Genomic DNA, 27,989 nt, shown 5'->3' with positions numbered 1-27,989 from the left:
TTCATGTTTGGTACAGTATATTAACAATACAGTTTATTCAGACAATACTCATAAATTGAATTTACTTTTGACAAGACCAACACTGAAACCAAGGAGGAAGAAGGTGACAGCCATTGCCATCCTCTGGGCTTGTTGCAAGTAGGCAGGCAGGTGGTGGCGGAGCTGAGGGCAGACTGAGGTGGGTGGGCAGTGCCCCATTGTCCTAATGGAACAGCCTCTACTGGTAGAACACCTAAAGTGGACTATAGTTGTGAACGATTCTTGCAGTGTTATTCCTTATGTGTAGCTCACATTTCATTCTTTTTTCTGATTTCCTGGACAGTCTTTTCTCTTTATTTTTGTTCTCTGTGCGAAGATCAAAGGAGAGCGCCAAAATGACAGCCAAATAAATTTCATCTTTCAGCAGTGGAGACCTTTGCTATACAAAGAAGAAAAAAGGTTCACCATATTTTACAGCATACAGCCACACACAAAAAAGTTTTCCTCCTGAGCTTCTGTAAAGGCAGTTAATTCAGGGCCTTGAAGAATGGTATTAACAAAGTCCTATGCACATCAGCTCAGAAGCAAATCCCACAAGTTCAGTTAGGTTCACTTCCATGTAAATGGGTTTAGGATTGCAGCCTAAATTTAATGTCCATTTTAATTTTGTTCTCTTTTTATAATTGATACATATTACTTGCCTGAACTTGATTACTTGCCTGAACACTGAAGCAGTTTCCATTCCTGTTGAAATTGCTCTCTTAATTCCAATGTCCTTTGCACATTCTCTTTTAAATCTGGAGCATACGTTCCAAAGTACGGTATAAAGTCACCCGTCAAGGGTTTGATTATATCTTGCAAAAGTTTAACCTCTGTATCCTTAAAAAAACAAAAAGAACAACGTCATGTTCTGATAAATCCATACTAATTTATGGACCACAGTTTTGAAATTCCCTCTCCCAGGAAATGTGTATGGCTCCCTCGTTGATAACATTTAAGAAGATTTTAAGAACTTTGGTTTTTGTTCCACCTGGTGTTTGTTTGATGCTGGGTTTCATGTTTTAATTTATTCTATTTTAGTTCTTAATGTATTTTATCTTATTTTAACATGGAAGGGATGTAGCTCAGGTCCCAAGTTCAATCCCAAGCATCTCCAAGGGCTAGGAATGTCCTTCATCTCAAAACCTGGAGAGCTGCTGATAGTCCGCATAGACAATACTAAGTTAGGTGGACCAATAATCTGACTAAGTATATGGCATCTTACGTTCCTAATGTTGAATTGTTCAAAAAAGTATTTTCTTTGTCAGCCACCTGGGGGTTTTATGCTAAAAGGCAGGATATAAATATATTAAATAAAATAAATGTCTTTTATTTTATGTATGTTTAACTGAATTTGTATACCACTTAATTGTATAAACCTCTAAGCGATGTACATGAAATATAAGATAGACAATAAAATGACTGAATAAAAGTCAGAAGTTAAAAAAGTTGACCTAAACAAATTCAAATTATAAAAAAAGAGCAGTTGGAAATTTACATTATAAAGAATGTTGTATGTTAAAGTACACGCCAACTTTACATATTTGTGTAGGCTTGCCTAAACAAGAAAGGTTTTAGCAGGTGCTGAAAACAGTACAGCGGAAGTACCTGCCTAATATCAACCAGCAGGAAGTTCCAGAGTGTTGGTGCTGTCACACTGAAAGATTGGTTCCTAATGAGTAAATTAGATTCAACCTTTGACAAGAGACTGGGGAAACTGAGGCAATGGCACCAAGATCTTTAGTGCTAACTCAAAAACTATTTTGATCTTGAATCAATGGAGCTGACAGTGCTGTGGTTCTGAGGAGGTGGTATGAGTGGAATGGCTGCTCCACTATAAATAGACAGCTCCCACAGGAGAGGGAAGGAGAGATGTGATCAAGGTGCTTGACTGTGTTGTTTTTTACATGATCTCTGGCATTTTGTGAATTGCATGTTTGCTGATGTTATCTTGATTGTTTGCAGTTATTTAATTTACTTGTAACTTTTTGCTGTCATTTTGATGGTTTTATCTGGAATTTTGTTAATTTGTTTTGAGTCATATTTGAACCCTTACAGGGCAACAATGTGATCTATATTTGGCCATTTCTATGGGTGTAAACTGCCTTGAGCAGTCATCCAGACATGCTGGATACAAATTAAAAACTAAATGAAATTAAAATATTGTGCAGCAACAGGGCCAAGCTTATATAAGTATCATGGTGATGGTCTTCCTACAGTGTAGTCTGTGCTGTCCTGTACACTGCACAACAGGGCCCACACATTGTAAATACCAATTCTGTAGGAGGGTTATGAGCAGCCACTCCTTATCACCACAGCAGCCCTAGATCACTGGTACGGGGATAGCAAAAGCTAGATTGTAGTTACTATTAGAGATGCAACAGCCTGAAAAAATTGGGAGGGGGAAGTTGTTTCCTCCCCAACCCCCAAATGTTTCCAGTTTTTTTCCCAGGCCTTCACATCTCTAGTTGCAAGATAAATGTACATTTTCCAGGGAACCAGAGAATGTGGAAAAAATACAGGTGTGGTCCTGAAGAAAAGTAGTGCTATTTGCCCAATCAAGGCTACCCAAATGCTCATAACATTCTTTAATATGAAAAGGTTGTTTTCCATTGGTAGTAGCCAAGAAGACTGTGTTCAACAGTTTCTAGAATGAATAGGTGAAACAAAATTAAAATGCGGGGAGAGGCAAAATGTGGTATGTTCTGCCTGGATCTTTCACCCTAGTTATCAAAAAGCTATTATTATGTTGTCATTAAGATTAAGGTCAACTCCTTACCTGAATCAGAGTAAGAATGTGAGATTGTGCCAACCCTTGCAGCAAACTAATAAGCAAGGTAATCCCATTTTTGCCAACGCTCTGCTTTGGTCCAACAACTATGACTGTTAGGTCAGGCTGGTAGCTGTACGCTACTGGAAGAATGAATCCAAGGGCAGCAGAAAAGAAGTTGTTTGTCTCAACATCCTTCAATTAAAAAAAATGTAGCAGTTGTAAAGCCAAATCAATCCATTTGTTTTTGTTTCTAAAAAATCTGTATTTCCTAACCACTGGATATAGTTCCTAACCACTAGATATATGTTTGAGTACTACACTGTGTACAACACTCTTAGAACATAGTGTTTCTAAGCATTTTATGCTGGAGTTTATCCAGCTTTAAACAAAAAACGTGATTGCAGGACATACATTGGCACTTTCAGGAGCAAATAAGTAAAATGCAGGGTTTATACATACATAGATACACAGCCTTAAAAATATACACATATGTGGGATGTCTGATTGGGTCAAGGGTTCCCCAAACACATGCATGTCATACACAGTTTAAAATCAATGCTCAGCTTCAAGCTTGGATTCTTGCATCCCCAAATAAGTCATGCCTGGGGAGAAAAAGGATCAGAAAGAGATTACCTTTTTCCAGTTTACAGATATATTGTATTTGGTATCAGATTTTGTAGGGGGATTGGCATCAACATTGATCAGGAGAACTTCACTGTAAAATAAAATACAACATATTCTGCCACAGTGATGGGGAACCTGTGGGCCCTCCAGATGTTATTGGACTCCCATCAGCCCCAGCCAGCATGGAAGTGGTCAGGGATGATGGGAGGTGTAGTCCAACAGCCCCTGGAGGGCCATGGGTTCCAAATCCCTGTTCTACTAGTTGCCAACACAATATAAAACTACATTATAAATTACAGTAACAGGGCTACAGAACTAGTTTAAATCCATAGAAGAATCCTAAGAACCCATTCACTGTCTATATATGACATTTGAAACCAAGCAAACAAGTCATATTTGGGGACTGAATCATCTAGAGTTGTAGAAGAGATGGAAGAAACTGGCTGTAACTAATCATGATAGTCAACTAGTTTGTTTTTTCACTTTAGCAGATATATTTTCACAATGTTATAGAAAGCAGATAGTCTGACATCAGGAAAAAAAAGATTTACAGTTCAACGCTATGCATGGGGAAGAGCCATAGCTCAGTGGGAGAGCATCTGTCTTATTTGCAGAAGGTCTCAGGTTCAATCTCCAATGACTCCAGATAGGGCTGCTAAAACCCTACAGAGCCACTGCCAGTCAGGGTAGGCAATACTGAGCCAGATGGACCAACTGTCTGACTCAGTAACAGCAGCTTCCCATGTTCTTTTGTTCGCTACAAAGCAAGTCCTACTGATTTTAATAGGACTTACTCCCTGATAAGAGCATGCTGGTCTGTAGACTAAGTAATGAGTCTCCCTCCCTCTTTAACGCCCTTTCAAACTGTCCCAAATACTAACAGCAGCATAATTCTGTAGTTTGTAGTTGCAAATTTAAATCCATGGGGGGGGGAGGTGTGGAATTCTTACCCATCATCCAAATCAATCTTCATATCCATGTCACCAACAAATACACACAGAACTCTATAGAACAACATTAAGTGTTATAACTCGATATGCACCTTTATATATATATATATATATATATAAAACATTTAAATCAATTAGATATCATATGCAAAAATATCTGCCAATAAGCTGCATTGTAAAAAAAATGGCAAGGTAAGCAGTATAAGAAAACTAACAAAATACAGCCAGGTAATAAAACAAAAAAATCCTGGCAGAAACAAAGACCAAAGACACAGGGAACAAACTGCAAATGGATGATAATAAATTAAGTTTTGAGCCTTATATTGTAGGGGCATGTATACAAAGATACTCTTTAAAGAAGCTCTCTAGCCTACAAAAACCAATTTCAGGATTGCAGCGTCTAGAGCAAAATGTCTCACCATGCAGCGCTACCCAGAATGGTTAATGCTGCACGTGAGAAGCAACAAATTTATTTGCAACAAAGCAACATAATGACAGTGTTTTCCCTCACTGGGGAGCAGCCTATGTACCTTTTCACTACTTCTAACCCTATCTCCTGGGCCAATCTACTCAATTACACATACAGCAGAACATATACACAAATATTTTCAGATCAAATCAAATTCTTAACCCTAGTAGACAGTCCTGTACACGTCTACTCAAAAGGAAGCCTTACTGAGGTCAACGGGAGTTGCTTCCATGTGAGTGTGTACAGGATTGCAGCATAAGCCATGTGAAATGGCCCAGGTTATGGCAGGATCTGTGTTTTCTAGCCTGTCAAGAATTGTCCCAGTCCCAAAGCAGTAGACTTCGTTGCTCTGTAATACTGTATATATATATTCACTATAAATAGTACTAAGTAGTTTTACGCATGTTATAACCCTTTGATAATAACTGAACAACATGAATTGCAGAAAAAAACTCAAGATGTAAAACACTTTTACCCACTTTTGTATCTTCAGGTTATGGCAATGTTTCAGAGCAACAGCAGAAGAAAGCGAAGCTACAGATGATACTGCCAGACCGTTGGTCACCTAAAAAGCAAAATACTTTTACTATCATTGTTTTTATTATGAGCTGCAATCAAGATGTGCATACAAGCACAAGTAATAAAAAGTTGCTCTTAAAGCAAAATTCCGAGGACACCTAAGTCTCTGAAATATAGAGCAGGGGGTTGGGTTATTCCATTTGTTAAGGATTATGGGGCATATCACATACGATATCTGCTTATCTTTATGAATCCAGATTTGAATTCTTACTGGCCCAAATTGAACACCACTTACTGAAGGACATTCACCCATTAGATCTTCCATTTGTTAAGAAATATATTAAGCTTGATCAGATAGAGCAAAATTCATTCTCTAAGCCACTTTGGTATGTTTGGAAAACAGGTAAGGAGACACTAATGCCAGGGATAACACCTCTCATCCCTTTGGGTGAGCATCCGTTTTGCAACTGGAGATCACTTTTGTTTGGAAGCTTACAAGCAAGTTTATCTGTTCTTGACTTTATGCAGATGCTACTCCACTGCCCAGGGAATCGTGGCATACACAATTACACAATAAAAATATAACCTGGCTATCTTGGTATCAGGCTGGTAATTTTATTAGGTGACCAAATAACAAGAGACAAGCCCTGAGAGATCTCACTTTGTCTGAAGAATTGCTATTGAATGTCCCAAAGACATGCCCTTTTTATAGAGGGACATGAGTTCCATGGATAGCTTAAGGCGAATGTGGGAAATGGATATCTGCGTGGACTAAATTTCCATATAAATCTATATCTGCAGCAACAAAGGAACTGATGTGAACGGTATTTCAAAAATGGTATTTAACCCCAACAGAGTTATCCTATATCTCAAAGACTGCCTCCCCTCTCTGCTGGAGGGGTGTCACAGAGAAAGGCTCTTTCTCCCATATGTGGTGGGCTTGCAGTAAAGTTATTAAGTTTGGGACTCAGTATTTTCAGAAACGGAAAAGACTGCAAATTAAAAAAATATATAGAACTCCTGAACTGGTTTTATTAAAATTGGCTGTTCTGTTATTTAAAAAAAAATTTTTTTTTAAAGTCACTCTTAAAACAGTCAATTAACTAGATTGGAGGGGAAAAGAGAAAATGAGGCCCCCTTCACCATTATTGATATGTTCCTATTTGTGTGCATGAACAGAATTTTCTCTAGATTTACCCAACAAACAAGAAGGAAGGTAAAACAGAAATGCAGCTATCATCTCATAATTTGATGAGGAATGTCTTTCATACTGCGAATCCTGTAACGTTTATATCAGACCAAGAGATGATATCCAATTTCGGCTGCATTCCAATACATGTCTACGCAGAAGTAAGCTCCATTAGGTTCAATGGGACTTACTCCCAGGTAAGTGTGTATTGGATTGCAGCCTAAGTCTGAGCATGACAAATGGTAGATATCATTCAAAGTGTTTTGAAGCAGATACCTTGTATCAAGAATCAGATTTGTTTATTTGTATCTAGAAGCTACATCCATATGAAAGTACCACAAGTTGACATACCATATATTCCGGCATAGAAGACGACTTTTTAACCCTGGAAAATCTTCTCCAAAGTCGGGGGTCGTCTTATACGCCGGGTGTCGTCTTATTAGGGTTGCCATATTGCCCAGATAGCTGGGTTTTACCCGGATTCTAAGCATGCCACCCGGTGCCCGGCTAGCCCCTTAGGTGGCCCGGATTCTCAGCTTTCATTTAAAAAAAAAATTAAGTTTCTAGGTGGTGCGGTTCTCAAGATATATATAAAAACGTCAGGCACCCCCCCCAGTTAAATCTTTTTTTAAACTACTGTATAGCACTTCGTAGCTTTAACCCCGCCCATTCAGGATTTCAGCCAATCAGTGAAGTGTTTGTTTGGTGGCAGTGTCTGCAAAACCTCATTGCGAGGCCAGAAAATGGTGGTTTCCCCTCCTGTTTATCTGAAAATCTCATAAATTGGGTAGGTATATACATTTCAGTTTTTCCCCCTGTTGTGTGTAGGAGTCAGATCCTGGGCAGTGTTTTGAAAACCTTCCCAATAGTTGCTTTTGGGGGTAAAAACAGTGCTAATCCCATATGCCCAGAGTAAATCCCATTGAATTCAATAGGACTTACTTTTGAGTAGACATGGTTATGAATGTGCTCAAAATCAATGGGACTTTGGAGTGAATGTAAAAAAGAATTGTGTTTGTGTTCTAACTCTTTCTGCCCCCTTCTCCAGTCCTATTTTAAAGCAAGTAGGCAGGGCTTACTTAGGTATTACAGTTTTTATTCTGTAGGAAAGTAATACTGATTTTTTTTAAAACTAATACTGATTTTTCTGCAATGACCAACTGGTTTGACAATAAACTATTATATGGGCTGTATGTATTTATACATCTGCAGTGTGTGCGTGTGCGTGTATGGAGTCTTTCCAACACCCCTGTGAGGTAGGGTTGGAAACCAAGGCAGCTCACAACAAGAAATAAAGCCATTTAAAATCCAATAACCATAAAAACAAGTATAAAGTTGCAAAACAGCATAAAGTGGCATGATTCGGAATTTTGGGTTGTGTGAATGAAGTTGCTTATCACTTGAGGTTGCATTTCTGTCCCTGTTTGAGTAAGCCCCACTGAATACACTGGGACTTGCTTCTGAATAAATAAGCCTAGGATTGCACTATAAATATCTTTACAGTTTGTGTAAATAATAAATATATTTGATAGTTATGCTTATATAAATATTTCTTCATTTATCATATTTTTGGTTTTTGGTTAGGAATCCTGACTGGTTGTGAGATGCTGTTTTTTGCCTTATAGGAATCTTGTTGTGGTTGGTATGGTATTACATTTAGGAAAGTGTTACTGCCTTCTGTATTTTTTTTTCCTATTTGCATTTCACTTATCTTTAACCTCACTCCGTTACAGCCATAGAAGCAACAGCAGCATATGCAAGATAATTAACTCCCATTAGTGATAAGAACAAGAATTTATAATTATTATTTCAATTAAAACAAGAGGCTTATCAATACTTTGAAGAGGACCAGATATTTATTTTCTTTCTGAGCCCAGGACTGGGTCTTTCATGATGCCCGGTGTGTGTGTGTGGGGGGGGGAGAGCAGGAGAGTAGTCGATAAGACAGACATACTGGCATTGATAATCGAATTAGCAAGGTATGTGTGGGGTTGTTGTACACTTCCAGGCTCAGTTTCATTTTGAGTATGGAGGTGGAACCTGTGTAGATGTGGTTATCAAAGGGAGAAGAAATTTTGAGTTAAGCAAAGCTCTGCTTTTATAAAACCTAAGAAACATACAGTACTTTGAATGTCTGAGTGCCTGCACCAGTGGAATACTGGAGGAACTTGTAAAACTTGCTGCAACAGTTTTTAGAACTGAGCATGTGGTGTGAAAGACTCCTTTTCCTAACATTTTGGCTTGTTTTTCTCTGATTGTGTATTTTTATTGTTTTTACTATATTTGTAAGCTGTGCTGAGCTCTGTTTTTAACAGCAAAAGGGCAGGATATAAATTCTCTTAATCAATCAATAAATACTCCATAGTGTTGGAAACTAGAGTCTAGGCATTTAATGTTGCTTTTAAAAAAAAGATTTCTCACATCTTTCCCCAGTTTTTGGTGGTAATTCCTAGGCACAAAAACAAAACAACTGGACAATCCAAATATTAATATTTATAAGTTTATAAGTGACAGTTTTCCTGCTAAGTACCTGCATGTCATAAGCAGGGGTAGTCTTATACGGCGAGTATATCCCAAACTCTATATTTTAACTGGAAAAGTTGGGGGTCGTCTTATACGCCCAGTCGTCTTATACGCCAGAATATACGGTAAATGAAATTTACACTAGGCATGTGGAAGCTAGGGGCCTCCAGAGGCTTTTCAGCAGAGGCTTGATGGCAGACATTCCCAGACTAAAGAAGAATGTATGACTGCTGATATTACCTCCTTTTTAATGATTTTGTCAAGCACAGCCAACATGTTCACAAGCGAGTTAAAGACCTTTTCTTCTTTCACAAGTTCAGCATCAAATCCACTGTAAAATATTTATATGAAAACTGGTTACAAACTGGAAAGTCTGGAATAACTACATGCTGTACAACATGTAGAGTTTTTAACCATATACTAAGGTATATAATTCATGAGCAAAGGTTGTGCTGCTCTCAGTAAGGGGCCTTGTCCCAATTACCAAATATTAAGCATCACTTGGCCCATTTTACAAAATGAAAATAGGAAGGCAGAGAGATGTTAAGTAAATGGGATAACTCCAGTGAAGTCGTCAGCAAATGATCTATAATTGTACATCACTTCTGCTCTCCTAACTCAGTATTAACTGGCTTGACACATTTCGTGCCATTATTGGAGAAAGTGACAATGAAGCTTGTTGCAGGTGGTGCCTTACTCATTCCCCAAAAAGGACTAGGCATATTCCAAGGCCAAGAAAAATTTGCATTAACAGGGTTACTTAAAAAAAGTTTTGCACTAAATAAGAACTGTTAGAAAGAACAGTTTTTTTGCTGCTGCCTTTTCACACTTTTGTACCCACTGGTGCCCAAGACCAACTACATTAAAATCTTGGATTTTTTCTTTGATTTCTATGGGCAGTTATCACTTTCATCCTTGGAAACACTGAAAGATGGCTTCTTGGTGAGAATCAGGAAACTTTCTACACAGACAATCAAATGATTCTATCTACACTTTTTATATCTATGTGGCTCTTTCTCCATCCTCCTTTTCAGTCCATTCTACTCCATCCCTCCTGCAACGCAGTTTAGTGTGTTTTCTCCTTAACAGTCAGTCAGCAGTCCATGCCCAATCCTCACTAGCCTGGTTTTGGAGGGGGGGGGAGTCTCTCTTAGGGATTTTTTCTTAAGATTGTTTGTACTTCTTCAAACCTCAGGGTTCCCCCAAGTCTGCCAACACCTTCCCTCCTCAGGGGCCCTGCTATTTTGCTGCATGCGTGCAGGCACTCTCCCCTGAAGATGAGAAACGGAATGTAAGATAAGGCTACATTAGACGCATCAGTGGCAGATCTGTGTGTTTAAACCCAGACTGCTGCAAACACATGGAAGGCAGGGGTGGAGTGGTCTGATTTAAGGAGCAAAAGGGACATGCAGGTGTGACAAAAATGGAAACAAACCACCTCCCCCCAGGTTTACCTCCCCATTTTCTCTCAGCCAGGCCCATTTCCGGCATCGGAACCCTAACTGTACAAAGGGTCAGGTGAGGAGGGCTATGGAGGCCTAAGCTGCAGGTGAAACAATTATATACTCACTCATCTGCTCCTTTTGATCCTTAAAATTACATGCTTGCACACATCATTTTCTGCATCATACTCTGGCCCTTACTTGTTATTGCAAAAACTGGTTTTAGTTTTAAAATGACAATCACTTATGAAAAACCAGGGGAATGAAATAACCTGAGAATTATTTGCAATGAGAACCTAACATGTCGTATTGAGAAGCAGCCAACAAGGTAGCCTGGTCTTCTTTTGCAGACACGGTAGAATTTGCAGATGTTCATGACCTACCTAGGATGTCTCCTTGAAGTAATATAGTGCTGTTATGCAATGGAACTCATGCCATACAGGACCCAAAAGATTCACTTGTTTGCAGTTAACCTTTACATTCAACTGTTAATTTTATGCATACAAATTAAAATATAGGAAGTGGGAAGGAACGATGAAGGTACATGCTGCATATAATTATCTAGGTATAAATTGCCAGCACGAAGCACCTAAAGCCTCTTCAGGTGTTACAATAAGGGAAATGTACATACATGAGAGGGTCAGTGGAGACAAGCGGTGCAAGAATCCCCCACCACTGTCATCACTCCAGCTTGTGGGAGGGACGCTTCTGCAGTGGGAAGCTTTCTGATCCCTGGAAGTTCCCCATGCGTTTTAGATCCCTGGAAAAATCAGCCTTCCAAAATGAGCAGGGGAGTGTTATGGACACAAAAGCCTCTCCTGCTGCAGAAGTTGGCCTTCCTCCAGCTGGAAAACGGTGAGAACAGCAACAGGGGTGGCAGGAAAAGCTCCTGCACTTGTCTCCACTGCGCCCTCCCTCCCTTATTTACATTTTCCTTACTGTAACGGCTGAAGAAGGCTTTCAATTCCAATCATTTCACTGGGACTGGCTGAACCTATTGCTTAACTGTGTCATTGAAATCTGCGGTGTGTACATTGCCTACTTCACAAGCACACACTGTTTCTGACCTGGCCACAGTATGGCTGACCTGAGAATGGCTTTGAGCTCTTTCGGATCTGTTGCCTTCTCAACTTGAACAGATGGCGGTAGCAAGCATCTCTCCTTCTCATCAACAGCGACTGTTGTTTTAATGCGGGGTATCGGAAACGCAATTTTTTTCATATGCAGCTCCAAAAACCGATCCGTTTTGATGGCCTCGGCACTATTTGCCTTTCCAGATTCTTGTGGAGGTAGGAGCTGAGCCCCAGTCTGCGTAGACTTTGCCTCCCCCATCTGGTAGGGACTGGTACTGAGGTCTAGCAATGGAACTGTGTCTGAGAACAAGAAAAAGCATCTTTAGGCAACACAGCACAGCTTTATTATTTTATTTATTTATTACATTTATACCCCCCCGCCTTTCTTTTCTTGATAGAAAGCCAAGGTGGCTTACATATGGTTCCCAGGCGGTCTCCCATCCAGGCACTGGCCAGACCTGACCCTGCTTAGCTTCAGCAGGGTGCTGGCCTCGTGTGCCTTCAGGCCATAGCTTATATGGTATCAACACTGCTTGCTTCCCAAAACGGTGAGACCTGCCACTTCTCCAAGATTACCAGAAGTCTTCGAAACTGTAGAGCATTCTGAAATCTAGCACTCTAGCCCATAGATCAGGGACAGCCAATGTGGTGCTTTCCAAATGTTCCTGGACTACAAATCCTCTTACCCCTAACAATTGGCCACACTGGCTGGGACTGATGGGAGCTGGAGTCCAACAATATCTGCAAGGTACCACACTGGCTACGCCTGCCACAGAACATACTGCATTCATTACTTAATGGATGGAATACCTCAGCAGAAATGAACAGCGTAGTTTCCCAGAAAGGCAATGTGAATAGTTATGCACATTTTCTCATAATCTTGCTATAGTCTTACCTTCGCTAAAGACTTCATAATATTTAACAACCCAGGGGGAAAAGATCTGGCTATGACCTATAAGCCAGATTAATTAATTTATTTATTTATTGGATTTCTTAGTCGCCCATCTGGCTGGCCAGTCACTCTGGGTGACGTACAAAATGAACAAAATAACACAAAATGACACACCAATACAATAACATTAAAGTCTAAAAGCGATAATGATAAAATCTAACCCACCCCAAAGGCCTGCCTGAAGAGCCAGGTCTTCACGGCCCGGCAGAAACTCATTGCAGAGGGGGCCTGGTGGAGATCATTTGGAAGGGAGTTCCATAGGATGGGGGCCACAATTGAAAAAGCCCTCTCTCTAGTCCTCACCAGTCTAGCTGTTTTGACTGGTGGGATAGAGAGAAGGTCTTTTGAGGCCGATCTTGTTAGGCGGCATAGCTGATGATGCTGGAGGCGCTCCTTCAGATAGACTGGGCCAAAACTGTGTAGGGATTTAAAGGTCAAAACCAACACCTTGAATTGGGCCTGGCAAGCAACTGGCAGCCAGTGCAACTCTCTGAGCACTGGAGTTATGTGATCTCGCCGGTGGCTGCCTTTAATCAGGTGCGCTGCCGCATTCTGAACCAGTTGCAGCTTCCGGACCGTTTTCAAGGGTAACCCCACGCATTACAGTAGTCAAGGCGAGAGGAGACCAGGGCATGTACCACCAATGGGAGCAGATGATAGGGAAGGTAGGGGCGCAGCCTCCGTATCAGATGGAGTTGATACAGTACTGCCCGGCTCACAGCCAAAACCTGAGCTTCCATGGAGTCAAGAATGACCCCGAGGCTGCGGACCTGGTCTTTTAGGGGCGGTTGTACCCCATTGAGCACCAGGTCCAAATCCCCTAACCTTCCCTTGTCTCCCATGAACAGTACCTCGGTTTTGTCAGGGTTCAGTTTCAGCTTATTCCTTCCCATCCAGGCACTTACCGACTCCAGGCACTTGGACATGGTTTCTACAGCCAACCTCGGTGAAGATTTAAATGAGAGACAGAGCTGTGTGTCATCCGCATATTGGTGACACTGCAGCCCAAATCTCCTGATGATAGCCCCCAGTGGCTTTATATAGATGTTAAATAGCATCGGGGAGAGGATGGAGCCCTGCGGCACCCCACAAGTGAGAGGCCAAGGATCCGAAACCTCATCCCCCAATGCCACTCTCTGGTACCTATCAGAGAGGAAGGAACGGAACCACTGCAGAATAGTGCCCCCTATGCCTAACCCCTCCAATCGATACAAAAGGATACCGTGGTCAACGGTGTCAAAAGCCGCTGAGAGATCCAGGAGGATGAGGAAGGTGCCTTCACCCCTATCCAACGCTCTCCTCATATCATCCACCAAGACGACCAAGGCTGTTTCAGTCCCATGTCCAGGCCTGAAGCCCGACTGAAATGGATCCAGAACTACATTTCCTAATTTAGCCCCACTGACTTCAACCCAAACACACTGGCTAACTCCCCTCACCCACAATCAGGCTAGCCACTGTAAGCATGCCATCATTTCATTGGAATATTGGATAGGAAGCTGAGGGGGGGGAAGACAGAATATTCCTTATTCATTCCATTAGTAATATTTTCCCACTTACATGGCATCTCCCTCTAGTTACATCAATGTCTAGCCAAAATTTCAGTTGTTGCACTTCAATGGCAGTTAAACTTGACAACTTCCTCGAGTTGTAGATCTCCTGCAGGATTATCAGAACCTGAAAATATTTCTGTTGTCTTAATACCTTTTCTGCATTCATTTTATCAACTGCACTGCACACGAGAAAACATGCCATTACCTTCAAACATCAAACACTCCCAGTGTGGTTTGTGTACAGCTCTCACATTGTGGATTGATTCTACTGCGCTACAAAAGATGAGAGTATAAGAAAAGTTATCTGCAAAATGCATACAAAGTAAGTATTGACCCAGTCCCCATCTAAAGTAAGAATCTGCAAAGATGTTGCAGTATTTAGCTGCACTGGCACAGGACAGAAACAAGAGTACGGCTAAAAGCAATACAAAGTCTTGTGGCACTTTAATGACTAACAAATTGTTTATGGTATAGGGAGGCTAGGCTGTGTGCATGCTAACCTGTTTGTAGCACAAAAATGTAGCTGTTCTCAATCTGGAATAGTTCATGCTTGTCCCCAACATGCTGCTTTCAATCTAGATTGATTCTAGATCCTGCCATCCACAAAGCTGGATGTGATTAATTGATAAGTATTTGAAAACCCTCCCCTTGATTAGGTAATCCATGCCTTTTCCTCTCTGCACATGCCCCAAGTCAAAGAAAGAAGTGGTATATGCCAACCCACATTCAACTATCTTTCATTATGTGATAAAGGATGACAGGTATGTCCTCTGTTGCTGCACAAGTGTTTTATTATGAAAAATATTGCATGGTGCTCAGTCCAAACACCAACACAGTTAATATATACCAAGCTCAATGCCCAGCCTCTCCTCTAGGCTTGGCTACTGCAGTATTGTCTGTTCAGAAGCTGCAGCAGAATGCAAACTACCATGGCAGTAAGACAGTTGGAAGCCTAGTACAGTAGCATGTGAGAATTTGCATAGGCTTCCCATATCCTCTTTGGGACACAAAGCCCTTTAACAGCCCTAAACAGTTTGGATCCTATATATGCTAGAGACCACCTCATTCTCATGTCCCATCCTGATTCTTGACAAGTAATACACTCCAGCCACCACCTACTATGGCTATTCCTTTTGACTGCAAGTAAGATTTACTTATAGTACAAGACAGCCAGTGTGGTGTAGTTAGATTGTCGGACTGGGACCTGGGAGACCAGGTTCAAATCCCTGCTCAGCCATGAAGCTCAGTACGTGACCTTGGGCCAGTCATTGTCTCTCAGCCTAACCTACCTCACAGGGTTGTTTCGAGAATAAAATCTGGAGGGGGAGAACCACATTTGTACAAAACCTTGAGCTCCTTGGAGGAAAGGTGGGATATCAATGTACTACAAACAAATCAAGAGACAGACAGGAAAACACACATGCAGGCCCTACACCTTTTCTGAGGTGCAGTTTCGCTTCAGTTTTCCCTCTTACATTTCAGGAATGCTAGTTAACAATGAAATTTTAATTTTAAAAGAAACTTTGTTAAGTTTAACTTCTTCATTAAATAATATAGTATCTAATCCCAAAGATGCTACCAATGTCTTCCAAAAACAGGAGCCTCATTCACAAACATGGGATACCGGACTTGCTTACGTCAATAGGAAACAAGAGATTATTAACTTCCCAAATTAAATCAGTGGGACTTAAAATGTACTGGATTTTGGCTGAATTATGCCCACACATATATAGATAATCTTTACACATGAGCCCTCTTCAAGCATTACGGATGTGAAGGAGGCATGTGTGGTCACACGCTTAGCCCCCAAAGTTGCACAGTTCCTGCTGCCCTTCTCATGTTGGGGCATACATTTCTGAAGTGGGGAGCCTTTTCTATGCATGGAGGTTCCCTGTGCAATTACACAGAACAGATTTCCCATTTCAGAAATTATGCCCCAACAAGGCAGGGGTTCCAGGGGCCACTCAACTTTGGGAGTGGGGCTAAACATGTGACCTCGCCACCCTTTTCACCATGCTTGCCCCCTTCATGAGAGCAATGCCTGAAGAGAGCTTTAGTCTTTTATTCCATGTGTGCGAGGACATGCATGCACACGTATACATTTACCTTAAACATGGCGCCATTTCTCCAGACAAACGTGGCAAAGGATCTCCCAGCAACGTTTTTAGAGTCATACAAACTGATTCAGACAGTGACCTCAAATGATATCCACCCTAAATATAAACAAATGAGTGTAAAGCAGAAGGAAACATACCAAAACAAATCATAAATACCAGGTAAGTTGTTGCAATTTCTGCCCGTTGGGTATTATACAATGATCAACCAGCATTCAAGAGGCACCCAATGTGCAGTGGACTCAAGGCAAGTACAAGGTACAACAACTTCACTGAAGTTAAGCAGGTCTGTGTCTGGTTAATACCTGGAGAGAAGATTACCTAGATACCTCAGCATTTGCTACCTTGACTAGCAAGATGGGAAAAGGTGGGATATAAATGTAACAAACAACACCAAGTTTTGTTTTGTTTTTAAGATGTTTTTAGTGTTTTGTTTGCTTCTCTGGGCACCTTTTGAGAGGGAGGGCGGGATAGAAATTTAATAAATAATAAATAATAATTTGACAGTCGACAGTAGGCTGTGTGTGGAGTGCCAACCACCTTTATGTAATGCGGAAGTCAAGGTCTACTCGCATAGCCGCATGATGTAACCACCTGAAAGGAGCCATAGGAAGAATGTTTAAAATGCCTGCCAGTGTTGGCTCTGAGTATGTGGTAAACTTGTCAAGAGCACCCATTGCAAAGATAGGGAGAAAGCTTTCTCCTTGCTGTGGAACTGTCCCTGCATGCAGCAGTTTAGTGTTTTGAATACAGAAGAATGGCAGCCATTGAATTATGTGAAAGAAGAAAAAGCAATCATGTGAAACAGCCTACCCTCCGAAATAAGTATATACCAACTGGATTATGTTTCAACGTATGTTAAAATCTTCCTTGGTCACCCAGGCATTCCCTAATTGTTAATATTAATTTGGCACATATCACCACCTACAGTGGATACTGCGCTGAATTCCTGTATTTTGTCTTTATGTTGTTTTTACTGCTTTATGATGCATTTTAGTACTTTTGTATACCATTTTGGATATTTTTTTAACATAAAGCAGCATGTAAGTGCTTTAAATTAACTACAATAAATTCTTAGTATATAAAGTTTACCTCTAGAACAACACATAATTTTCCTTTTGCTAAATGCATTAGGAGATGAGTAAGATGTGCAAAACATTCTGGTGTAGCACTCATCTGACCCTAGAAAAATGGGAAACAAACAGCTCATCAAATCAGAAAGCTGCATGTGTATGCTCTTACATGAAAAGAGATTTTTAAAAACTAAAATCAGGAGGAAAGATACAGGGGGAAGGAAACTACTTACCTCTGGATCACCAATTCCAGAATCATAACCAGCAGAGACCAAAACAAGTTCTGGATCAAACTAGGAATAAAACACAAAAAACCAAACGAAACTTTCAGTGCACTACAGTGCAGTTCAACTGGCTCTAACACACTCTGAGTGAAGCTACAGAAACCTTCCAGTAATGCATTAAGCAGAGACAAAGCTCTGAAGGAGGCAAAAACTGATGAGGATGGAGCCTTCACAGACATTACACTGACATACCACTACGAAAGGTCTTTTTAAATGGACTGTGTATGCTGCAATGCCTCTCATTCTCTAAACTGTACAGAACTGCCTTAAGGCAATTCAGACCCAGTATTGCTTATGACAGCGTCCCCCAATCTGGTGCTTTCCAGATGTTTTGGACTACAACTCCCAACCGTCTCAGCCAGCATGGCTAATTGTCAGGGATGATGGGAGTTGTAGTCCGGAAACGTTTAGAGGGTTGGGGAAAGGCTGATCCACTTGGACTGGCAACATTTCTCCAAGGTCTCAGGAAGATGCCTTCCTCAGCCCTGTCTCTTTGCAAGCTCTTTCACTGGAGACCCCAGGGATTGAATCTAGAAACTTAAGCATGCAAAGCGTATGCAACTGAGATATGGCACCTCCACTGATAATCTCTAAGAGCCCTGCAAATCATCACCATCTCAAGATCTGTTTTCATTTTCATCTGGGTCTGCTGCTAACAGTTGTATATTTGTTTATTCGCCCTCTAGCCAATGTAGTTAGTTTTCCTATCAGATAGCCAACATCACCCCTAATCATCACTTTTCTAGAAACAAGAGCCTTTTTATAATAATCACCATTTTCCTATAGCTGAGGGTCATTTCTTAAAATGCCAGTACAAGGAATATGTTGCAATTGCTTTTAGATATTTTTTCTAAGTCATTCAAGTGCAGTTTTAAAGTATTTCAAATGAAAAAGTTACCTCAAAGGCCAACGGAAGTAACACATGAAGAAAAGCAGCTACATAATCTGAATTTCCCATTCCAATCTGCAAAGCCAATGCATGAAAACAAAATGAAAAAATCCCTGTTAAAGGTGCCAAGAAAGCCTACAAGATTTCATTAAGATCTCAGGGAAAATGATCCAAGGCTTTAAACAGAGAAGCAGAGTTGTGGCTCCTACAGTTATCAATAGGATCAAATCCTAAGATCAAATGCTACGTGAGGAAAACCTTATGTACATGTTTAATGCTGGACTGAGATCCAGCTGATAGTATGCAAACAGAATGGGGATGTGCGATTCAGTTACAGGAGTTAGCTATGTTTGTTATCATTACATCCTTTTGATGGAAGTCACGCCAGTCCACAATCCATTAGTGTACGTGGGAAGTGAGTTTCTCTGCTTATTAGAGATCTCTGCCAACCACTGAATGTGTGCATAGTGGGGGGAGCGATACTTTTCTGGTAGTTAACAAAGCATATAGAATACAAAAATATGACATCTTTAATGTGTTACATATCAATTTACAAATTCTTGTTTTACCAGTTATGCATGTAATCATTCTACGCAGCATCATATAATCAATTCCAAAACTTTCCATTTCTGATGCTCTTTTAATGAGCTGGGTTCCACCCATTTAATACTTCTCTCAATACCTTAGCACTGCAGTTAAACATATATGTTTTAGAAATAATAAACTGTTTAAAAAATACTTTAAAAAAAAGTCACACCAAGTACATGACTGCTAGAGCTCATTAAATTTGTATTTTTATGTTATCATGTGAAGCACCTTATTCCATGGTACATTTATATTGAATCCTCTTCCTTTCCCCTGACCAGCTGCATCATAATTAGATTCACTGAGTGAAGGCCAGTACTGCTGATGTTCAAACCGGTGCCAGGAAAAATAGAGAACACTGAAAGAACAAACAAAATAGTGTCAGTTGTGTTATTAATGCTCACCTGAAGCTTTTTTTTACCATACGTGGTCACCAAGTTTGTAACTCAAGAGTAAATTTGAAACATTACAACATTACATATTGGCCCGGTTCGCATGTCTGCTAAGCCAAACCATGGTTTGGCACAAATGTGTGGGTTCCAGAAGAGGAGATCACAGGCTCTTTGCTCCTCCCCTCATCAGTCTGCTGCTCAGTACTGTCCAAACCTAGGCTTATGGTTTAGCTCTCTCCTGACTAACCATGAGCTGTAACCAAGATCTCATGCTCATGGTTTGAGTTAACACCCAACTCATGGTTTGTCCAGAAACTTAAACCTCAAGCTCGGGTTCATATGACACATTACGCCAAACCATTATTTTTACAGCCACCACCCAAACCACTCTTTCAACCTTGGATGTCTAAGTTCACCCAACAAGTTCAAAGCTGGGTTTTGATTCTAGCTATTTTCAAGCCCAGCATTCTATCCACTGACCTAAAGACAGGCCAACCTGATTTTTTTTATATCCTGTATGGTATATGCCAGCAATTCCCAAAAGAATTACAAGATAAGCTGGAAAAATTAACTGACATAATCAAAAATGATGAGCTCCAACAGAGAGTATCAATAATAATAACAAAATCATGATGCAAGATATGTAATAATAAATAGTTATGTTAATACTTAACATCACTTTGTATTTCAGAATGATGCAGTTTTAATGATTTAAGCATGTTAAAGATACCCCTGGCTAAAAGTGCCAAAAAGTGGCAAGAACTGACATTTTCTATGATACCTGCTTCCAGATGAATTACAAGCATTATGAAAACAGTATACAGCTTGCTCCAAATATGTAAAAACCAGCAAACAACAAACCTTGGATCTTCATCAAATATATACTGAATTCCTTGTCCATGATGCACATCCCAGTCAACAATGAGAATTCTGCATGAACCAATAACAACAATATTCACTAGAGAAGCAAGAAAACTTCTAGGCCAGAAGGTAATAAATCTAAAGACAAATATATACTCAACCTCTGCAGGCCATATTTTCTTTTGGCATACTTGGCCGCAATAGCAACATTGTTGAATATACAAAACCCATTGGCTGCATTTCTCTGGCTGTGGTGACCCGGAGGCCTGCAACCAAGCAAAGTGGTTACTCAAGTACTAATTCATAGAACATAGATTTGAAGGGTGGGCTAGAGGTCATCTAGATGGCTGTCCAGCCTCTGCGTAGAGACCTCCAGCAAGGGAGAGCCATCAACCCTCTAGGTCAGGTGTGGGGAACCTCTGGCGCTTGAAGTGAAATTCATGCCGATGGCAAGGAAGAAAAAAACCCAGGGAGAAAGTGGGTGGCAGAAAGAAAGAGAAAAAGGGGGTGCCTGTCCCGCTTCTGGCTCTGGACCCACCTACCACTTCCTCCCGCCCCCTGCCAACATGCAGATTACCTCTGAGGAAACAGCCCTAACCGAAAAAAGGCTCCCCATTCCTATTCTTGGTAACTGGTCCCATTGTCAAATTGTTCTTGCTGTCACGATCCGAAGGATACTGAGAAATTCTGTTAAGAATTATCTCCACCTTGTTACCTTATTAGAGCCATCCCATTCTGTGATTTTCCTGACATCACAGCATCCACCAGTTCCAATGTTGCTCCCACAGCCAATTTGGCACAGCGATACGTCATCTGAAGAACAGTAGATATTATGGGTCAAATTTTTCATGACATCTCCAAGAGTCAGCATTTGGGTGCATATCAGCTCCTCAGATTGAACTTTGGATGTTCTCTTCCATCTCTCTTTCCTGACCTGAGGGCCAGCGAAGAGACACAAAGAGATCTATCGATGTGGAACATTCGATATAGAAAGTGATCATTACCATGCCTACACCTACCAGATGGAAGTAAACAGATTCATAATCAGCTGAAGTTTTTCGGAGTTCTTCTTCCGTCATTTTCGGAGTTCTCTTCACAATTTCCAAATAATCCAAACTGAAAAGGGAAAAAAAAGATTTAGACATGTAGGCAAAGGGATGACGGGAGTTGTAGTCAGATGCTGTTGGACTACAACTCACATCATTCCTTGGCCATGCTGGCTGGGGCTGATGGAAGTTGGAGTCCAACAACATCTGTAGGCTACCCATCCCTGCTTTAAGAGCTACCTGGGACACAGGCTAGTTTGGCTAAGGTTGCAGTCCGATCCATGCTTACTTAGGGGTAAGTCCCACTGAACATGGGAGATGTACTCTGAAGTAAACATGCATATATAAACATATCAGTATTTTGGGGGCACTGGCTGACAAGAGAGCGATGGTTAGCCATTAAGCAAGTGCTTCTATTCCCATCAATCCAAAAGCATCTGTTTGCAGATAGGTTGACAAGGCAGCCATCTACAGTGAGCTCATATGAAACCAAGCCTACAAAAAAAACTGTACTGCATTTTTGATCTTGGTCCACAAACTGAAACAAGAAGAATGAGTCTGATTCCCTGTCAGGAGCAACCACCTATAGTTCGATCAGTTTTACTTAAAATGTGTTTGGAGCCCCAGGTTTAGGAAGCATTTCAAATAAATAGCCAATGACATACAAAATACCAGCTTGCATGGGCATCTCATTCCCCTACACGGTCCAAGGAAAATGTAAGATTCCTGAACTCTCATGGATTTTGTCAGGACAGAACTTTATGGCAAGTCCAGGACCTCAGCAACAATGAGAAGGACCCTCAGATGCAACAGGGCTGGCTTACCACACTTTTGAGATAATATAAAGAGGCCATCTAAAGGAAGGCCCATTAAAGTCCAGAGTCTAAAATTTCCTAATAACGATGAAGAGATTGAGAACAGGGTACAGACTTCTATTCATCCTACTTTCTCTTTACACACAATTCCCCACCTCTTTCCTTTTTGGAGTTTTAGTGTGGTGTTATATCATTGTTAATGCTAATCCTGGTTAGCTTGAAGGAGCCTTTGCCACCGTGCTTAGAAATGGATCTGCAGCCTCTGTTTTAATTACCTATGGTTAGTGTCAACACCAGCACAGACATGATGCAGCACCATGATTAGGTCCAAAAAAGAGGGATGTCATGAGAGCCAAGGAAAGATGGGGAACAGATATTCCCACAGCCTATGTTACCCATGGTTGGGGAAATCAGAAATATTACATCTCCAATGAAAGAATTTTAAGTTAGTATTTTGGCTAACGTGTTGTGCTTGGATTGTTTCTTAACATCTTTCCCATGAATCGGTATGAAGCATTTCCTGATTTTCACTCTGGGCGTCATCTACTTTTTGCAATAGGCAGGGATTTCATTTCCCAGCTAGGTCTTAGGTTAGGCTCTTTCACTGTAAGAACAAATTGTGTGTGTAAGAAAAATGTCAAAGGTGAATGCCTTTTCTATTATTTCTCTAATACGGACAGGGATGGAAATAAATTACAGCAGACCTGTGAACCAACATGATCTCTTCCTCAGTTCCTTCTCTGACAGGAACAGATATGCATCTTTCAACCAGATTATAGCACTTAAGGCGCTCGTAGCAGGAAGAAAGCCTCTCAGGGACTTCAATATCACAGATTGGGCTGAAAAACAAACATTTTCTTTTTGCATTAAAAAAACCAAGGAACCATCCACATTACTACTGATAATACATATACTGTATATGTGTATCTATATATATATATTCTTCTTTCCTTTGAGGAGAAACTAAAGGTGGATTTTTAAAAAACACATATACACACCCTTTCCCACATCAGGCATCCTGATGAATTACTATTATTAATGTTGGAAAAAATGCTTTAAAATAATTGACAGGCTAGAACAAGAAAATAACTCATGAAGAATTGGTACATGCAGAATAACAACTTCAAAATAGCAACAGTTTATCAGAACCTCCCTTATACTGAGTTAAACTATTGGTCCATCTAGCTCAGTATTGTTTACACTGATTGGCAGCTGCTCTTCAGGGTTTCAGGGGAGAACTTTTCCTGGTTCTACTTCAAGATGCCAGGAATTGAATCTGGGACCCTTTGGCATTCAAAGCTTATGCTGTACCACTTATGCTGACCAAGTGGTCGAATAAACTGATTGATTGATTGATATGCTGTACCACTGACCGGCAGCCCTTCCCACAATGCCACCTTCTGCTCGAAGAACAGATAGAGAAGTAGAATGCCCACCTTTTTCTCTGGCTTTGCTTCCATATATCGAATAGCAGCCTGGCATACAAAATATTTTAGAAAGTGAAGCTTTCCTCACCATATCTCATGCCAGGAAATGCTTCACCTGCTAATTTTATGTAGGCCAGGTTGCTATTCAAAGCACAGTAAGAGAGTCAATAAAGAACAATAAAAGTCTTAATTTGTCCTTGGAATGTTAAAATCTCTCCTCTCACCCTAAGATGGCCACAGTTAACATTTTCAGTAACTGAAATGCACGGCTATTCGAAATACTCCGCCACCCCACCCATCAGCTGCCCCGAGCTGCCTGCCACCTCCATTCTATTTTTGGAGTGGTAGACATTTGCTAAGGGGGACAGTAATTTGGGGCTGGGGACTGGGGCCAGTCTACTTTTTGCAGTGGAAAGATATGGAGGCATTAGGACAGAAGCATGTTCGCCGATGCGCAATTTTAAAGGGCAAGGGAAAAACTAACCATCTCTGATGATACAGGTCACATCTACATTTAAAGTGCACTTAAAGTACACTGCTTCCCCCAAAGAATCCTGAGAACTGCAGTTTGCCAAGGGTGCTGGGAACTGTAGTTCTCTGAGGGATACACTACAGTTCCCAGGATTCTTTGGAGGAAGTTGTGTACTTTAAATGTATGGTGTGGATGTGACCACACTAGGCCAATAGTTAGGATATGCGCATTGGGTACCAAACTAGACAGGATGTTAAATGTGTTGTTGTGTTTCATGTGTGTGACTTTTAAAATGTAAATCGCATACAGTGAGGTGATTGAGACAACAGCTGCCAGGGAGTGGGAATTCAACCCTTTCCCTCTGCTATGATCCTGACAAAAATGGTTTCCAACTCCCCAATATTTGCATTAGGAGAAAAACTCCTATGGACCCTCTCATTAGGAGACATTCATTCCAATCTCATTCCTGGTAGATGCCCATGACCCTCTCTGCAGCCCTAGTCTGGACACCCAGCTGGTTTATTAGAAGATTTCAGTCCTGCCTTTCTAGTTCCCAAGACACACTCAAGGCAGTGAATGTAAATAACAAGCTGCTACCAGTCATGAGCTGCTTAGCGGAAAATAGGATGGCACATGCCATTCTCTTTATTGTTAAAGCAATGTTGGTAGCAGTTTCAATGAGAAAGGATTAACTTACTCATCCCAAAGTAGCTTATGGCTGGTCATTTCATTATCATAAACCAATGCTGTTCCAGAAGCCATGACTCTAAAAGTAACAAAACACAGACCATTTGCACACGTTCCAGGAAGAAACATTAACACATTTCTAAATCAGAAGTTATAAAAGTGACAAAATTCATAACAGAGTCCTGTAATGTTCCGTTTAATAGTTTGAATTGACACAGAAGACCACAGGCTCAGTGAAAACAATCATCACCTTGGCTCAGTCCAAACTCTAACCCATACTTCAGCATTATGGGAACAAGTCTGCTTGGGCCTGAGGCTTGAGTGCCCCTCCTTCATCTCTCTTTCTACAGCATGCGCTAGAAGTATCCTCTTTCAGGTTTAAACTACTTGAGGTTTGTTGTCACCTCTGACAAACCGTAGCTAGTTTAAACCAGTTCAGGGGTCTTCTCTAGCCCCTCAATTTTTTCTGGCTCTTCAAGACCCCACCAGTTTTGGTGACAGAAGTAAAAATATTGTGTTTTGTTTGTTGAAGCAGACCTTAGTGCCCTGAAGAGGATGCAAACTGCCCTCTCCTTGGTCATCTGATCCATCACAGAGAGGGGGTGATAATTCTCCTCTTCTCAGCTGATATGCATGGATTTTTGGTCACCCTCAGGCATGTGGCCCAAGGGTGAATTTAGCCCTTGGTCCAAAGAAGGTTTCCATTTTAAATTATGTTTTATTGAAACAAGCTGAGATCAAACTCAGGTTTCTGATCATGGTTTATTTCAATAAACCACAGATTTAAACTAGATATAAGGTAGATTGGAATATATTGATAGAACTCAGAGAGATCTGCAGTAGATCAGCAAAGGTTTCTAACACACAAATTGTTTAACAACAGCTACAACAAAACTCGGGGTTCTGGTAAGAAACAAAGCAGAGCCAATGTGTCTAAAAGTTGGCCATCCCTGGTTTAAACTAACCACATTTCCCAGTTCAGAAGTAACAACAAACTGCAAATTAGGGTTGCCAGGCTCAGGGCCTAAGAATGATTCTGTATCTTTAAGAGAAGAGAAAATTCAGCCAAGTGCAGGTTTTCTTGCAACACTGTAATGGGAAAAACCACAAGGTGAAATTCTCCCTTCCCCCTGCACAACTTTTAAAAATACAGAAGACCTCTTGGAAGCTGGGCCTGGCAACCAAGAGGTCTTCTGTATCTTTAAAAGTTGTGCAGGGGGAAGGGAGAATTTCACCTTGTGGTTTTTCCCATTACGGTGTTGCAAGAAAACCTGCACTTGGCTGAATTTTCTCTTCTCTTAAAGATACAGAATCATTCTCAGGCCGTGAGCCTGGCAACCCTACTGCAAATAGTTTTAAACAGGAAGCATATGGTTTCAAACTCTTCCTCTGGCATACACTGGTGGATGAAGTGTTTGAGCAGGAGCTCATTCCCATAACTCTCAAGTAAGGTTTACAATGTTGCATCTGAACCAGGTCAGTAAACGTGAATGTTATGATTTTTCAGCTAATATGCTCAGAGGCACTAACAGTGACTACAATTCAGGACTTGTCCTTGCATTCTAGTGATATGACTTTAACATGCCATGTGGAAAGAGAAGTAAGGAAAACTCAATGGATTAATGAGGCTACAGCAATTTACTGTGCCATTTCAACAATGGAGGAACCACATGTTAATTACTACTGCATCCATGCATACAGATACAGAAACTACGTAGTAGAAATAAAAAGCTGATCTCTCTTCTACAGTTTTTAAAGGCCCAGCATTCTGTTCCCCTGGATCAGTAGCAGGCAGATGGCAGATCAGGAGCTACTGGCAGATCAGGAGCTACTGGCAGACCTCAATCAATAGCAACAACTACAATTTATTTATTTATTTATTCGACTTAGTAGTCGCTTAGCTGGCTGAATTGTCAAGGCTTTCTTTCTTTCTAAAACAACTAAAAAAGTTGTTTTCTTTCTTTCCAGTTTATGCTGCTGAAACAAAGAACTCTAAGGAGGAACAGATTTTTGTGTGGAAAAGGCTGTGAACTCATTTCTGGCGCTGTAAACAAATTCCTGGGCCAAAGGCATGTTCAGAGTACCTAAATCTTTAATTCTCTCTGCACACACACCCCACACACACACACTGGTTCTGGCTGCTGCTGGGTTTCAGGGCTCTAATAAAAAGCAACTCAGCTCCCAAAAGAAGCAGACCAATCCACTTACCTCAGAGTAAGGAACTCAGTGGGGCTTACTTCTGAATAAACATGGTATACATGGCATGCCAGGTGCAATTCACAGGGCCCAATCTCAGAAACCGATTTCAATATTACAGCCAATTGTTCTAGAATATATGAAGTAATAGTGCTAAGCGTGCCTCTGAGCGTGCACAGAGTATCCCCTCCCCTGGAGAGACTACAACATGTGCCCACCACTTTAGAATTAGGGTTGTACTGGAGCAGAATATATGGCTTCCAAGCACCCTTAAGCCCCAGGAGCTCTCCAAAGGGATGTTCACACAGGAGATGGGTCCTCCTCTAAACCCAGCAGGATGGATCTCTTTGCATATACATTGATAGCCATACCCCCTCACACATTCGTTTCTTTTAACATGAGCATGGGCTAATTCATCTGAAATCCTAAAGTATGGCGGGATTAAGTAAGGAATGCTGACCCCTCTCTTGATAGTCAGCATAGCTGTCTTTTTACACAGAGCAACGCTCTCTATGAATTAAAATAGAAACAGGTTCAAAAAGGTCATCCCCGCCCCCAGCTTATTGAAGTGTAGGATCAGAATTCAAAAGACGACCAGTACTGAAACTGAGCACACATTTCACGCGGTTTTTAGAGCACCACCACGCATCTTCTTATCGAGGACTTGGATCTCAAGCAGGGCTGAGCCGGTAACATACGAAGGTAACCACAACGAATGAGTGCCTTTGAGCGTGTACAGAGCGCAGTTCTGTCCCCCACGAAGTAACTTCAATCAGCTGCATCCAGCACGTCTGAGAGCAAAGGGTCACGGCTGCCAGGGTATCTCAAGTGCACCCCCCCAATGCAGGATCAGGTCACTGATTTCATTCCAAAATTAATTTTAACCTACCTAAGGCAATAAAGATCGATGCTTCCTCCAGCCCCACACAACACGGGAGTAAAGGGTTAATCAAAAAATACCGAGTCGGACCTTTCCACACCTTACATCGGACTTCGACTAAACCTCAAAGAGGGGGAAATCGATCAAAGCGCTTGAAGGGCGGAGAAAACAAAAGAAGTTTCT

General features: G+C 41.0%; 1 protein-coding gene across 3 annotated transcripts; it reads right to left on the bottom strand.

Moving 5' to 3' along the window:
• HDAC10 (histone deacetylase 10) lies at positions 1–27,989 on the bottom strand. 3 transcript variants are annotated; one of them, XM_061640210.1, is made up of 22 exons: positions 27,816–27,989; positions 26,939–27,056; positions 24,741–24,809; positions 22,849–22,983; positions 21,303–21,399; positions 20,999–21,096; positions 20,445–20,549; positions 20,284–20,352; positions 19,262–19,388; positions 18,455–18,520; positions 17,506–17,565; positions 17,292–17,381; positions 16,192–16,298; positions 14,291–14,358; positions 11,595–11,880; positions 9,306–9,396; positions 5,314–5,399; positions 4,366–4,419; positions 3,425–3,506; positions 2,798–2,983; positions 699–858; positions 1–418 (listed from the first exon to the last, which is right to left on the bottom strand). In XM_061640210.1, the coding sequence occupies exons 3-22, from the start codon at positions 24,803–24,805 to the stop codon at positions 393–395; spliced, it is 2,058 nt and encodes a 685-aa protein (XP_061496194.1). In that variant the 5' UTR covers positions 24,806–24,809; positions 26,939–27,056; positions 27,816–27,989; the 3' UTR covers positions 1–392. The 3 variants fall into 3 exon arrangements, with proteins under 3 accessions (XP_061496194.1, XP_061496193.1, XP_061496196.1); XM_061640209.1 differs by lacking the exon at positions 26,939–27,056; XM_061640212.1 differs by lacking the exon at positions 26,939–27,056 and having other exon boundaries at positions 1–413.

Source organism: Rhineura floridana, chromosome 8 (genome assembly GCF_030035675.1).
Source record: "Rhineura floridana isolate rRhiFlo1 chromosome 8, rRhiFlo1.hap2, whole genome shotgun sequence".
In the NCBI taxonomy this organism is placed as follows: domain Eukaryota; kingdom Metazoa; phylum Chordata; class Lepidosauria; order Squamata; family Rhineuridae; genus Rhineura; species Rhineura floridana.
This window is presented reverse-complemented; position numbering and strand designations above follow the sequence as displayed.

Excerpts from the sequence above, each read along its gene's own strand:
- HDAC10 (XM_061640210.1), bottom strand. The coding sequence starts at position 24,805 with ATGGCTTCTGGAACAGCATTGGTTTATGATAATGAAATGACCAGCCAT. Across the intron at positions 21,400-22,848 it reads GAGATCATGTTGGTTCACAG|TTTGGATTATTTGGAAATTG; the intron begins GTCTGCTGTAAT and ends TTCCCTTTTCAG. Across the intron at positions 16,299-17,291 it reads AATTATGTGTTGTTCTAGAG|GGTGGATATCATTTGAGGTC; the intron begins GTAAACTTTATA and ends GTTTATATTTAG.